The 14,918-nt window shown below is 50.7% G+C and overlaps 2 protein-coding genes across 5 annotated transcripts in view; one reads left to right on the forward strand and one right to left on the reverse strand.

The window, feature by feature from the left end:
- Positions 1-2,230: 2,230 nt before the first annotated feature.
- ARAF (A-Raf proto-oncogene, serine/threonine kinase) lies at positions 2,231-13,075 on the forward strand. Of its 4 annotated transcripts, none has more exons than XM_032258487.1 (16): positions 2,231-2,317; positions 3,962-4,116; positions 4,280-4,383; positions 5,843-5,945; positions 6,032-6,186; positions 6,299-6,397; positions 7,646-7,802; positions 7,906-7,933; positions 8,008-8,153; positions 8,252-8,454; positions 9,853-10,029; positions 10,122-10,168; positions 10,752-10,870; positions 11,074-11,205; positions 12,058-12,192; positions 12,495-13,075. In XM_032258487.1, the coding sequence occupies exons 2-16, from the start codon at positions 4,021-4,023 to the stop codon at positions 12,627-12,629; spliced, it is 1,836 nt and encodes a 611-aa protein (XP_032114378.1). In that variant the 5' UTR covers positions 2,231-2,317; positions 3,962-4,020; the 3' UTR covers positions 12,630-13,075. The 4 variants fall into 4 exon arrangements, with proteins under 4 accessions (XP_032114378.1, XP_032114380.1, XP_032114379.1 ...); XM_032258489.1 differs by having other exon boundaries at positions 7,661-7,802; XM_032258488.1 differs by lacking the exon at positions 2,231-2,317 and having other exon boundaries at positions 3,919-4,116.
- A 951-nt stretch (positions 13,076-14,026) lies between these two features.
- Positions 14,027-14,918, reverse strand: part of SYN1 (synapsin I) — a 47,298-nt gene continuing 46,406 nt past the window's right edge. The window contains exon 10 of the mRNA XM_032258536.1: positions 14,027-14,162. Within this exon, the coding sequence (XP_032114427.1) occupies positions 14,027-14,162 (136 nt within the window). The remainder of the gene's footprint in view (positions 14,163-14,918) is intronic.

Raw genomic sequence — 14,918 nt, forward strand, 5'->3', positions numbered from 1 at the left:
TAATCCCAGAGTTTTGGGAGAATGAGGCCAAGAGCTCAACACCAGCCTGGGCAAAATAGTGAGACCCTGTCTCTAAAAAAAATTTTTTTTCAGCCATTAAATGGTGAAGATCCACATTGAAAAGGGGAGTTGGGGCTGGGTGTGGTGGCTCAAGCCTGTAATCCCAGTACTTTGGGAGCCTGAGGTGGGTGGATCACTTGAGGTCAGGAGTTTGAGACCAGCCTGGCCAACATGGTAAAACCCCATCTCTACTAAAAATACAAAAATTAGCCAGGCATGGTGGCGGGCACCTATAGTCCTAGCTACTCAGGAGGCTGAGACAGGAGATCGCTTGAACCCAGGCGGCAGAGGTTGCAGTAAGCCGAGATCACAACACTGCACTCCAGCCTGGGTGACAGAGCAAGACTCCATCAGCCTCCTGAGTAGCTAGGACTAGAAAAGAAAAGAAAAGGGGAGTTGGGAAATGGAAGTTATATGGGAGGCCAGTAGGCAGAACTTCTATTTTCCATCTTATGGGCAGAGAAAGCATGTGATAAATACAGATTGAAATATGTTGAGGCCCCTTCACCTATGACCTTCCTCTGATCTTTCCCATTTCATTGCCGAGGGATGCTTAATCTCCAAACAGAAGAATGCAGTCGCTTCAAACATAACAGGCCATTCATAGTGTTAGGGAAATAATTAAAAAGAGGATCTTGTGCCAACCCAATGAATCCTCTCCACAAAGTAGACAAGAACGAAAAGGTTTTGTTTGTTTGTTTTGAGACAGGGTCTCACTCTGTCACCCAGGCGCAGTGGCAGGACCTCAGCTCACTGCAACCTCCGCCTCCTGGGTTCAAGCGATTCTCGAGCCTCAGCATCCTAAGTAGCTGGGATTACAGGTCCTTTTTTTTTTTTTTTTTTTTTTTTTTTTTTTTGTATTTTTAGTAGAGATGGAGTTTCCCCATGTTGGCCAGGCTGGTCTCGAACTCCTGGACTCAAGTGATCTGCCTGCCTCGGCCTCCCAAAGTGCTGGGATTATAGGTGTGAGTCACCACGCCCAGCAAAAATGAAGTTTTATTACTGAATAAGCATTACACCAGACTGTGATGCATATCACAAGCAATCTACTAAAGAGGTTTCAAAGACAGAAAGAAATCTCATTCTTTTATGTAGCAGGCAGATACAGCCCATTACAAACATGTTCTCAAAATGAACAATAACTTGTGCTCAGGTTAGAAACTTGACAGCACCATTTGGTAGACATAGTTAATCCCAAATTCACCTGGTAATTGGGGTGGCTATCTGTGTTAGGAAATCTAAAACTCATATCTCTACGACAAGCAGGTAATAACTTGAAGCCAGGTGCGCAGATCAAATTCCCATGAAGACACGGAAAGACAGGGGTGCTATTTTCATTGATGTTTACATTTCGAAGAGATGGCGCCAAGGCTCTTAAGATAAACATTCTGGGGTTGTAAAACTGGCAAGAGACCTAGCTTTTTAAAAGATTTACATACATCTAAAAGGGACAGATAAAATTTTAGTTAAAAGTTTTCTAAAGGAAATGAGAAGAGAGACGTCTCTCTCTCCTTTGAAACCAGGGGAAATTCGATTTTTAAAAATTCGTGTTTACCCTACAATACCTCCACACATTGACTGGCGTCCTGCTCCGTTCCAGGTCCGCACTTCTCTCTTCACCTGGCCACTTGTGACTAGTCTTTCGAAATCCTAATCAACCCCATTCCTAAAGGAAGTCTCCCAGACAGCAGGCCGCCTCTCCTAGGGCCAGCCCCCTAGCCCCCGCCACACCGGAGACCCGCTGTCCTCAAAGGCTAGTCTCTCAGAGCTGGTGAACATCGCAGATCATTTGGTCTGATTCCAGCCCATTTCAAAGATGGTAAAACTGAGACACAGGAAAATCATAAAAGGGTGCTTAGGGCACTGGCCCAAAAAGGGTACTTAAGGATTTCTCTGCCCAGATGCCAAAGCCCTAAGGTTAGCCCCAAATGACCTTAAAAAGTCCTGCTTTATTCGTCTGTGACACTGCTGGGGTTAAAACCCTAGACACGCAGGTCTTACCACAACTGCGCCTGCGCGAGTCAGGGCGTGCGCTTGCCCCAGATCTTGACGTTTCAGGCAGCCCCTCCTAATCCGGAACAGGACTCACATTCCGTTGGTCTTACCTTGACAGACGTGACCCTGATCCAATAAAGATGAAGGGTTGAGTCCCGCAGAGCCAATAGTGAGAGTCCTAGGGGTGGAGGAGGAGGACTCTGTGAGGAACCAAGAAGACAGGCCCAAGATGGAGGCGGCGGCGGCTGTAGCGGCGTGACAGGTGAGGTCTCGGTTTTAGGAGCGGCTGCCGGGCACGGGCAGGGAGCCTGGACTGAAAGCTCAGCTCCAGGATGGCTGCGCCTGGGCCCCCGCGTCCCCTGCCCGGAACCGGAGGAGTGGTTTGACCCGGGGCGAGACCATCGTCGACAGCGGGGGTGGGGTGGATAACAGGAATCCGCGGGCAGCGGGTGATGGTTTCGCCCGCTTCTTGTGGTGGTGCGCCTGCGCAGAGTCGGAAGCCCTTTGGTAGGAGGGACCCGGTAGATTGGTGCTGGGATACCCTCTTAACTACCCTAAGGTGTCCGATGACCTTTCCTTTCCGACTACGGGGAGTGCGTGGAGATGCGGTTCACTTCCCGGTTTCCTTATTCTGGATCAGTGTCTGACCCCCCTGGGAGAAAGTCAGTATTCTCGCCTTGGTCCAACCTTCCGTAACCGCCTTCCATGATTTCCCATTCAGTTTACGCCCATAATGTGCCTGTGACCCCTCTCTGGTTGTCAAGGAAGATTTTGGAGCCCCCTCTTTACCTCCTTTTTTCTCCCCTCAACACCATACCTTCCTTTTCCTTTTCCTGTGACAATGTCTGGTGATCCACCATTACCACCCCAGTTCTGCTCCTTGTCTGCCATGTCTGGTCATCTCCATTTCCGCCCTTCTCCCCATTACAGTCCCTAGTGACCCCTGTTACATTTCCCTTCCGCATAGTGTCTGGTGACACCCCCCCCCCCCATGAACTCCTCATCATAGAGACAGGACTTCCATCAGCCACCTAACACGGTGTCTGTGGTCCTAACATCAACATTACACCGCAGGGCGTAGGGATGCCCACAGTGCCCTTTAAGGACATGTTTGGTGCAACCATCATCTTCCCCAAACTAAGAGTAATCAATATCTGATGATCCTCTCTTTCCCGTCACGCTGCCTGCGACTCCTCCCTCACCACAGTCTCTGGTACTTCCCCCGTTCTCTGTTAAAAAGCAAGTACACTTTGGGAGGCCGAGGCGGGTGGATCACCTGAGCTCAGGAGTTCGAGACCAGCCTGGCCAACATGGTGAAACCCCTTCTCTACTAAAAATACAAAAATTAGCCAGGTGTGGTGGTGGGCGCCTGTAATCCCAGCTACTCGGTAGGCTGAGACAGGAGAATCGCTTGAACCTGGGAGGCAGAGGTTGCAGTGAGCCAAGACTGTACCACTGAACTCCAGCCTGGGCAACAAAGAGGGAAACTCCGTCTCAAAAAAAAAAAAACCCACACAGGGCATTCTGTTCTTGCTTCTTATGTACCTGACAGCTCCGTGCAGTGTGTACTGACTTCCCCATTGGTCCCAAGCACAGAGTCTTATGTGCTCCTGTACCCTCCAGGACAGTATGCGCTGCCCCTGCATCCCTATCCTCCCCACTCCCCACCTTGTGCAGTGAACCTGAGACCTTGGCACTTGAGAGTGAGATGAGCAACAGGAGGGTCTGAGCAGAGGAGGAACTGGAAAGACTTCAGATGTGAGCAGGATCTCTTGGGCTGTCGTGTGAAAATTAGGCTGCAGGGGGCGACAGGAGCCTGGACTTAGAATTTTATTTTGTCCCCTGCCACTTTGCTTCCAGACGATCATTATTGGACATCTGAATTCTTCTGTCTGCCTTCTCGTAGGAGCCCCATGGCACCTGCCCAGCCCCACCTCAGCCCATCTTGACAAAGTCTAAGGCTCCATGGAGCCACCACGGGGCCCCCCTGCCAATGGGGCCGAGCCGTCCCGGGCAGTGGGCACCGTCAAAGTGTACCTGCCCAACAAGCAACGCACGGTGGTGAGTCATGGAAGCAAAATGGCAGGGGCTGTGGATGGACCCCGTTGTAACTCTGGGATCAAAAGGGTGACGATGGTTGGGGGAGGCCTTTGCAGAAGGATGGGAACATCAGCTGTAGCCTCTGTTGGGCACTGAGGACCCTTACATCTGCACATACACACAGGTAACTGTCCGGGATGGCATGAGTGTCTACGACTCTCTAGACAAGGCCCTGAAGGTGCGGGGTCTAAATCAGGACTGCTGTGTGGTCTACCGACTCATCAAGGGGTGAGTGTGGCAGCCCCATGCCTACCCACTGGGTGTCCCACCTCCTATCCCTTCCTCAGTCATCTGACTCCTTCTGTACTTTATCACAGCCTTCCGTTAGTCTTCCCTTAGTCTTTAGTCCCCCCTTACCTGCTGGGTACATGTTCCAAGACCCCCAGTGGATGCCTGAAACCACACATAGTACTGAACCCAATTGCTATCAGTCAGAACTTTTTCCATTCTTGTCTTCTACCCATAAATGTAATAATGCCTTTTCCATCTTAACTAAGCATGTGTCACACTCTGGCCATCACTTTTGCAATCTGAGGTATGACATCAAAACTGGCATAAATTTATTTTTCCTTCTTCAGAATTCCAAAGATAAAAGACTTTTTCTTACAGTAGATCTCAACAACCTTAGCATATGATTTTCTTTTCTTTTAAGTCAAGGGCTTTTACCTTTTTGCTTAAAGGAAGCACTTTACAGCTTCTCTTTGGCATGTCCGAATTGCCGCCAACACTACTCTTGTGGTTTGGGGCCATTGTTAAGTAAAATGGCGGTCACTTGAAGACAAGCACTATGGTATTGAGTCAGTTGTTTGATAACCGAGCAGGCTCCTAAGAGATGGGCGGTAGCGCACAGTGTGGATCTGCTAGATAAAGGGGTGATTCATGTCCCGGGTGGGATGGTGCAGGATTTCATCATGCTACTCAGAATGCACGCAATTTAAAACTTATGAATTGTTTATTTCTGCAATTTTCAATTTAACACTTTCCTACCTGGTTGACCACAGGTAACTGAAACCGTGGAGAGTGAAACCACAGATAAGGGAGGACAATGGTAGTTCAACTAATCCATGAGTTCATCCAACTTTTGTTTTGTTACTTCATTGGTTCATTGGCCTGTAAGGTCAGCAACTTCTTCTCCCCTGGCCCCAAGTCCTCACCCTGCTCCATCACTTCCTCCCAGATTTCATCTATTTTGTCTTTTCACGATTTCATGAATTCATCAGCTCTCTTCTTCCTCATTTTCCCCATTCTCTGCTGAGTTGGGTCTTGCTGACCTTATTTATTCCTCTCTCGTGAGGTTCCTTAATTTTGTATGCAGTTTACACACTGCACTTTGTTGTTTCAGTGCCTCCTCAGCCCCCTTTTCAGGGTCTGGCTTAGCGCTCCTGAGATGTAGTTGTTTAGTTTCATTTGCTTCTCCGCTTCCGTTTAAGAGCATGGACTCTTCACACTGTCCTGCCTCTCATGACACTTGTGGCCTTGGGCCAGTCACTTTATCCCTCTGAGCCTGTTTTCCCATCTGTAAAGTGGGAGCAAGGATAGTGAATAATTCCTAGAGTTGCTATGATGAGAATTAAACATGCCAGACATGACACTGTGGGTAGCAGGCTTGGAGGGACTTTTGGGGGTTCCCTGCCTCCCCATAGCCCCTGCCCACCCTCCCACTCATTCTCTTCCATGCCCCCTGCAGACGAAAGACGGTTACTGCCTGGGACACAGCCATCGCTCCCCTGGATGGTGAGGAGCTCATTGTTGAGGTCCTTGAAGATGTTCCGCTGACCATGCACAATTTTGTGAGTGCAGGGTGGACATTGCGGGCAGACCATGGTTGGAGGGTGTCCTTGATCAGGTCTTAAACTTCCTTGCTCTGTGGCATCAGGTACGGAAGACCTTCTTCAGCCTGGCGTTCTGCGACTTCTGCCTTAAGTTTCTGTTCCATGGCTTCCGTTGCCAAACCTGTGGCTACAAGTTCCACCAGCATTGTTCCTCCAAGGTCCCCACAGTCTGTGTTGACATGAGTACCACCTGCCAACAGTGAGCCCAACCTGGGGTGGGTGGGGGGATGGGGAGCACAGAGGCCCAGCCACAAGGCCCTTACAGACAGCTGATCCGTGTCCCCTTGCTTTATACCCTTCGTGCCCTCAAGGTTCTACCACAGTGTCCAGGATTTGTCCAGAGGCTCCAAACAGCATGAGGCTCCCTCAAACCGCCCCCTGAATGAGTCGCTAACCCCCCAGGGTCCCAGGTAGGGATGCCTTAGCCGAAGGGGGAGAAAAAGATCTGGGGCTCTTGTAGACCACAAGCCATACTTTATTCATTTGTTTACTTGACAAACATTTATTGAGCACCTACAAGTGTGAATAAGAGCATGAAACTGGGACCTTGGACAAGTCACCTGATTTCTCTGGGCCTCAGTTTTCTCATCTGTAAAGTGGATAATGATACTTTCTACCATATAAGGTTCTGGTGAGGATTAAATGAGTTAAGACATGTTCATTGCCTAGAACAGGATCTGGTACAGTGTAAATAACCAATTCTTTTGATTATTAATTATAAATATATTTATAAGCATCTAACTACTTTGCTAATTCTTCTAGAACCATGCTCAAGCCTTTCCATTTTGAAATATGTTTTATAAATTACTTCCCTTTTATTGCTTTTTATGTTAAATATTATACTAATACAATACTATAACTATATTAAAATATATTACTGCTCTAATATATATTTTATAATGTACATATTTTATGGTATATTTATGTTATTGTATCATGTTGTATTACATAATTTTATGTCACGTAGAACATCATACATGTTTATATAATACATAAAATAAGGTTAGGGTATTATTATTTTAATGTGTGTATGTGGATTAATTACCGTTGAGTTTCATTTCAGGAGAGTGAAGGGAACATTAACATATTTTTGTAACTTTATGTTTAGCATATATCGTATGTATAACATGCATGTATAACATAGAACATGGTAATATGTATACTTTAAAACATTGGCATTTTAATATAGATAATGCATATTATATAACATTTGAAGAATACATGTAACTATATAATTATAAAATATGATACATTCCCCTTTCCCCACTATCTGTGTGGCTTGCTATCCTGCCTTTAGGCGTTTATTCCAATGTCACCTCCTCAGAGAAGTCTTTTCTGACACTTTCTAGGAACACTGTGTCTCCTTATTTTGCTTTACTATTTTTCTTTATTGCACCTGTCACCATCAGGCATATTATATATTTGTTTTTTTATTTCAGCCCCATGAGGGCAAGAACTGTTATTTTGTTTTACAGTTTTATCTCCACCACCTAGAATGGTATCTGGCACACAGCAGGCACTCAATAAATGTTTCTTGAAGCAATGAATAATAGTACTGCCAGTGGACATTCGCTCTGTGTGAGCCAAATGCATGTTTATGGCCGGGGGTGGGGTGGGGGGCTTTCTTGGTTCTCTGATTCCTGACAGTGATTTCACAGCCTTTCCCCTGGCAGCCCCTGCACCCAGCACTGTGACCCGGAGCACTTCCCCTTCCCCGCCCCAGCCAATGCTCCCCTGCAGCGCATCCGCTCCACGTCCACTCCCAACGTCCACATGGTCAGCTCCACAGCCCCCGTGGACTCCAACCTCATCCAGGTTGGTGCTGTGGGGGACAATGGCGGGGACCGCTGGACAGAGGGGAGAGTCATTTCTGTTGGCCTCCGTGCCCTCTTTTTGACTGCTGTCCCTCTTCTTCTAGCTCACTGGCCAGAGTTTCAGCACTGATGGTGAGTCCCCCGTGCCTGCACTCTGACCCTCGCCACCCCACTTACCTCCACTCACATCCTCTCTGTAACTGCAGCTGCCGGTAATAGAGGAGGTGGAGATGGAGCCCCCCGGGGAAGCCCCAGCCCAGTCAGCCTGTCCTCGGGGAGGAAGTCCCCACATTCCAAGTCACCAGCAGAGCAGCGTGAGCGGAAGTCCTTGGCTGATGACAAGAAGAAAGTGGTATGCTCGAGGGGGGACCTTTTGGGGGGACCAAGGCTGAGTGACATGGGATGAGGGATGTGGGCAGGCCTCTTAGATGCCACCCATCTGGCCCACAGAAGAACCTGGGGTACCGGGACTCAGGCTATTACTGGGAGGTACCACCCAGTGAGGTGCAGCTGCTGAAGAGGATCGGGACAGGCTCATTTGGCACCGTGTTTCGAGGGCGGTGGCATGGCGATGTGGCTGTGAAGGTGCTCAAGGTGTCCCAGCCCACAGCTGAGCAGGCCCAAGCCTTCAAGAATGAGATGCAGGTGCTCAGGTGAGGTTGAACGTGTGCGTGGATGGGGGTGGCAGGCCTGGCCTTGGCCCCTCCCGGGGAAAAGGCCATGCTTGGAGTGCTTCCTGGACATCACCTGCATTTGTGTTGTTAAACCATCATCAGAAGTTGTTTCTCTCTGAAGGACGTCTCCTTTCCCCTCTGGGAAATGGGTATGTTTACAGGACCTCTGATCATGCAGTTGTTTGTGTTTAAGTTATTATTAATTAACGGCCCTGCCTCCAAAGTGTGGGTCTTCTCAGTTGCCTGCTGTGAACTGGGTCCGGGTGTGGGCCATCATTGCGGTAACCCCATTGCCAGGAAGGCTTGCATCTTTCCTTCCCCTCTGCTTGAACTACATCAGTAATGTTCTGTTTATAGTGTTGGTTCTCGTTATTCACTAATTCTAACACCTTGATTTAAACAATATTATTATCATCACAAGAATCTAATCATTGCTTTATTATTATAATTGCTATTAGTATGTAATCAATACAGTATTCATCTAGCCATGCTAAGAAAGCCAGGTGTCCCTTTTTTGCTGCTATAGTTACTATGTAGTACAGCCTCATAAGTATATAGTAACTATGTACATAGCCTCATGTAGTACATAGTAACCATAACAGAACTGCCAGTGGACATTCGCTCTGTGTGAGCTAAATGCATGTTTATGGCTGGGGGCCTGTATACCTATATACTACAGGTAGTACTGGGTAGCTTCTACCAGTTCTGGGGATGTCAGCGTGGTCTTTTCCTCTCTGTCAAATGGGTACAACTATGTTACAGAGAATAAGGTAGCTAATATAATGATCAGTTTTACAGTTGAGGAGCCTGAGACCCAGAGAGGTTAAATGACCTCCCCAAGGTTGCACAGTGAGTAACTGGTGAAGCCTAGATTTGAACGTGAGTCCAGACTCCAAGCTCTTTACCTCTAAGCTTCTCATGCTGCCGAACAGGCTCTAATCAAACATCACCAATGTTTTTACCCTACATTTATCCATATTATGTTGATACATCAGTGAAGAAGGTTGGCATTCCACCTTCTCATCTGTGAGAGGATCACAGACCCAGGTAATGGTCAGAGTCAGAGGGGTGGGGGATGTTCTTGATTAGAAATGCTACTATAGGCAGGAGGGGGCAGCAATTCCTCTCTCCTGCTTTTGCTGGGAGGCTCAGATGGGGAGGCTCCGCATATAAGCCCACAGCAGAGAATCATAGCCCAGTAAATACATCTCAAAAGTTCATAGAATCTGGCAATGCTCTGGTCCTGAGTGCCCCAAAAGGCAGGGTGAAAATGAATGACCGAAGAAGGTGAAGAACAGCAGTGCCACTCCTGATGCTCAGTAAGTGACAGTCGCTATGTTTCCTCCCCACCTCTGACACTGCCCTCCCTGCCTGCAGGAAGACGCGACATGTCAACATCTTGCTGTTTATGGGCTTCATGACCCGGCCGGGATTTGCCATCATCACACAGTGGTGTGAGGGCTCCAGCCTCTACCACCATCTGCATGTGGCCGACACACGCTTCGACATGGTCCAGCTCATCGATGTGGCCCGGCAAACTGCCCAGGGCATGGAGTGAGCCTCCCAGCCTGGGGAGGGGTGGGGGGAAAGGGTGGGGGAGATGAGGTAGCCCCCAGCCAATCCGCCACCTGCCTCCACCCCCACAGCTACCTCCATGCCAAGAACATCATCCACCGAGATCTCAAGTCTAACAGTATCTATCTGTCCCTGGGCTGGGGTTGGGATGGGAGTGCCAAGGGCTTAGAGGGTTCCTATTGTGGGGGTTCTGGGAATTACAAGGGAGGGCCATGTGTATGTGTCCCATAGCTCCTTGCCAGGTAGCAGAGCTGTGGCTGACAAGGGGGCTTTAATGGCAGTCTCTTGGTCAGAAGTCAGAGGTGTGGCTGGTTCAGGTGCTATTCTTGGGGACTCTGGTGAAGGTCTGATGTATGACAGTTGTGGAGGGCGTTATGGTCAGCATCAGAGGCATGGTGGGTTCGGGTGCCCTCCAAAGGGCTTCCTGGTCAGGAGTTATAGCAGCACTGAGTATGGGGAGCATTAGTAGGCGTTCCCTGCCCACGTCAAGGGCTTCCTGGTCAGGAGTTATAGCAGCACTGAGTATGGGGAGCATTAGTAGGCGTTCCCTGCCCACGTCAAGGTTGTGGGTAGTTTGTGTGATATTAGGGGGCTCCTGGTCAGGATCAGAGGGATGAGTGGTATGGGGGCACCAGTGGGAACCTCACAGGGTGAGAGGCATGGCTATTAGGAGGCCCTGTAGTGGTCCTTGACTCTGGCGGACATCTTCCTACACGAGGGGCTCACAGTGAAGATTGGTGACTTTGGCTTGGCCACGGTGAAGACTCGATGGAGCGGGGCCCAGCCCTTGGAGCAGCCCTCAGGCTCTGTGCTGTGGATGGTGAGTTGGGCCAGGCTTGATGGGGACGTGGGCTCCTGGATTGGGGTGTGTAGGGCTGAGTAGGGATGGGGATGCCTGTGCCAGGTGTGGGTGTCTGGACTCCTCATGTCCTACCTCGTGTGGGTGGCTCTGGATTGTACCGTGTGGCCAGTAGGATCTGGGACTGCGGGCTAGCCATTTGCTGACCTGGTCTGGTGTCGTAGGCAGCTGAGGTGATCCGTATGCAGGACCCGAACCCCTACAGCTTCCAGTCAGATGTCTATGCCTACGGGGTTGTGCTCTACGAGCTCATGACTGGCTCACTGCCTTACAGCCACATTGGCTGCCGTGACCAGGTGAGCCCCACACCTTACCCACAGTTCCCTGAGCTGAGGGATCCCCTCAGGCATCCATACCCCACATCCCCTCCTTTGCACAGGTGAATGCCACACTTTCCCCAGAAACCTAAAATTTTATTGGATAAGGACTCCCAGAATTCCTTGGGCTCCAGACACCTATAATCAATTCTCTGGGTCTCCCCTACTCCAACTTCCCTCTTCTCACATCCACAGTCCTCTGGGACAAAAATCCTTGAAGTCCAGAATGCCCCAGATCTCTATACCTAGAATCCCCCGAGGTCCCCAAATACCCCAAAGCCCTCTATACCCCTTGATGCCTATAGTCCTCTGCTCTGGGTACTCAAAATGCCCCAGGTCCTCAAAGCCCAGGTCTCATTTCTCCCAAGATCCCATTTCTCCCCAGACACAGAACCCCTTTGTGCTTCTGGCATAGTCACAGGTACCCACAGTCACCTAGGCCTTGAGTATCTAGCAGGCCCCAGGGCCGGGATACCTGAAATCCTCTAGGCCCCAGACCCCCACAGAAGTACAAACTCCTCAGACCCAGAACTCCATGTTTCCCTGAGACTCAGTACTTTTCAGGTCCCTAAGGCCCCTAGAAACCTGTGGACCCATAATCCTCTGGGCTCCAGATACCTACAATCCTTGACAACTTCAAGTTTAAATTCCTCTGTTCTACAAGCAAAGAGTCCTCCCAAGTCCTCAGGGACAGAGAATCCTCTGGACCCCAATACTGACAGTACCCCAGTTTGCCAAAAATGAACCTCCCAAGTCCCTCAATACAGACTTCTTTGGGCCTTCCAGCCCCTGACCCCGGATCACCCTTTTCCTGCTCTCTTCTCCCCACAGATTATCTTTATGGTGGGCCGTGGCTATCTGTCCCCGGACCTCAGCAAAATCTCCAGCAACTGCCCCAAGGCCATGCGGCGCCTGCTGTCTGACTGCCTCAAGTTCCAGAGGGAGGAGCGGCCCCTCTTCCCCCAGGTGGGCTGGGTAGGAGGGCTAGACACCTTGGGTGGGGGACCCTGGGATGGAGGAAGACTGAGATGGAGGCAGATGTGAATGTGAACTGTGTTGAAAGCTCACAGGTACAGAGAGAGAGAGAGAGAGAGAGAGAGAGAGAGAGAGTGTGTGTGTGTGTGTGTGTGTGTGTGTGTGTGTGTGTGTGTGAGAGTGTGTGTGTGTGTGTGTGTGTGTGTGTGTTTTCTCCCATGAGACTGGGGTCTGGGGCTGTTGGGATGCCTATAGGGCCCTGGACACCCCTGCTCACCCCGACCTGCCCTCAGATTTTGGCCACAATTGAGCTGCTGCAACGGTCACTCCCCAAGATTGAGCGGAGTGCCTCGGAACCCTCCTTGCACCGCACCCAGGCTGATGAGTTGCCTGCCTGCCTACTCAGCGCAGCCCGCCTTGTGCCTTAGGCTCTGCCCAAGCCACCGGGGAGCCAGTCTCAGCCCACCACACCAAGGAGCCTTGCCCACCAGCCACTTAATGTTCGTCTCTGCCCTCATGCTGCCTCAGGATCCCCCATCCCCTACCCTGGGAGATGAGGGAGTCCCCATGTGCCTTTCCAGTTCTTCTGGAATTAGGGGACCCCCCAAAATCTGAGCCCCCTGCCTCCTCCATCATTTGGTTTCCTCTTGGCTTTGAGGATACTTGTAAATTTTGGGAGCTCTTCCATCTCCAAAGGCTGGGATTTGTGGCAGGGATTCCATTCAGAACCTCTCTGGAATTTATGCCTGATGTGCCTTCCACTGGATTTTGGGGTTCCCAGTACCCCATGTGGATTTTGGGGGGTCCCCTTTGTGTCTCCCCTGCTATTCAAGGACTCCCCTCTTCACCAAGAAGCACAGAATTCTGCTGGGCCTTTGCTTGTTTATTTTGTTTCCCGACTCTTCTCTTGGGGTTCAGAGCCGCTGAGGGGTGGGGTGAGTCCAGGCAAGGAGTGGAGGTCAGGCGGAGGTGCGGACCACATAAACAGCGTCACTGCACGCATCACCACAGGCGGCACGATGAACGAGGACCACATATGCCAAGCACGGCACAAGAGGAGGCCACGTCAGTCACAGACACAGACATCACGGCAAAAGTGGGGAAGCGGGAGACCACTGGCCTTCCATGTGCAAAGGATTCTGGGAAGATGGGTGGAGTTTGCATATTTAAAGACAGCTGTCAGAGGCAGGAAACTGGGGAGGGGGTCCCTGGGGGAACCGAGAGGTCCTGGAAGTGGGAGGAGCTCCCAAGGTATTGAATGGGGTTGAGGGGAGCTGGTAAGGGGAAATCCTCGTGGGGCTAGGTGTTGGGTGGCGTTTGAGGATGTGGATCTTCAGAGAGACGGAAGAACCTTGGGAAGGGGCTCAACAGTAGGGGTTTCTTGAGGATTTGGAAAATTGTGATAGGAAATAGGTGTGCTGGAGAGATCTGGGACCAAAAATGGGGTTTTCCAGGAACTTCAGGGCTCCAGGAAGGGATTCTGCAATGGGTTGTCTGGTATTTGGGCACTTCCAGGAAGGAGTATGCCCTCTGGGGAAACCAGGGGCGGAGGTCTTCAGGAATCTGGAGGTCCTAAAACAGAAGTGGATCTTGAAGTGACCAGGAGTGGGGTTTCTAAAAGGACTTGGGGATTCCACATGTGAGAACTGGATTTAGGGCCAGGAGTCAGGTTTCTCAAGGTACTGGGGGATCTTGAGGAATGAGAGGTGGAATCTTGGAGAACCGGGAGATGGGTTCTCAAGGGATTTGGAGACTCCAAAAGTGAGAAATGGATTCAGGGCCCAGAGAAGGGTTGCCCAGGGATTTTGGGGTTCTCAGTGGGGTATCAGTCGGAGAAGAGGCTGGCGAAAGACTTCCTCAGGCTGCGGATGGTCTCAGCTTTCACCTCGTCCTGGCTAAGGCTGGGCCTGGGCGGGGCTGGCTCTGGAAGGTTGAAGGCATTGGTCAGAGACTGGGATTTGCTAGAGAGAGACAAGGTGGAGGCGTGGGAGGAAGGGGGGAAGAGGAAGGGGAGGAAGGGGAGAGAAACACAATGTTACCCCAGGCCCGGCCCCAGCCCTGCCCCTCTGATCCTGGGGCTGTGCCTGTGACCTCCCCACCCGCCACCATGGGCCTGGACTCTAACAGGTTCTCAAGGCTGGGAGGACTCAGGTGGATTGAGTGGAGTCCTGGGCCAGGGAGGTGGGATCTGGGACAGGCTAGGAGGACTTGGATCCAGGGTGAAGTGTGGGATTCATGGGAATAGTCCTGGGCAGAACCTTCTCTGTGAATTCTTGGCTAGTTTGATACAAAGGGGAAGATGAGCCAGGGAGGTTTCCAGTCTAAGGGTGAGGTGTCTAGGAGAGCATAGGAAAGGCTTGGACCAAGGACAGGCTGTTGGGCAAGTCAGCCTAAGGCAGAGCAGCTGAGTAGGGCAGGGAGGACGTCTGAGCTGGGGTGGGGGTTGGAATGGACTGGAAGAGGCAGATGGGCGATGATTCCGGGGGGAGACTGTGATGGGCCAGAAGGATGTGAAGGAAGTGAAAAAGTATGAGGATGGAGTGGGAAGAGCGGGATGATGGAGGACTAGGACTCAGGCCAGGAGTTTTGGGGATGGGTTGGGAGGGAGAGGGCCAGTTTGGCAGGGAAAGCTCTGGGCTGGGCAGGGAGGTGCTGACGGTGGGTCAGCAAGGTGCCTGGGAGGCCCTGGAGGAGGAGACTTTCCCAGGGCCTATGAG

The sequence above is a fragment of the Sapajus apella genome, unplaced genomic scaffold (genome assembly GCF_009761245.1).
Source record: "Sapajus apella isolate SASKATOON/1434 unplaced genomic scaffold, GSC_monkey_1.0 scaffold103, whole genome shotgun sequence".
NCBI lineage: Eukaryota > Metazoa > Chordata > Mammalia > Primates > Cebidae > Sapajus > Sapajus apella.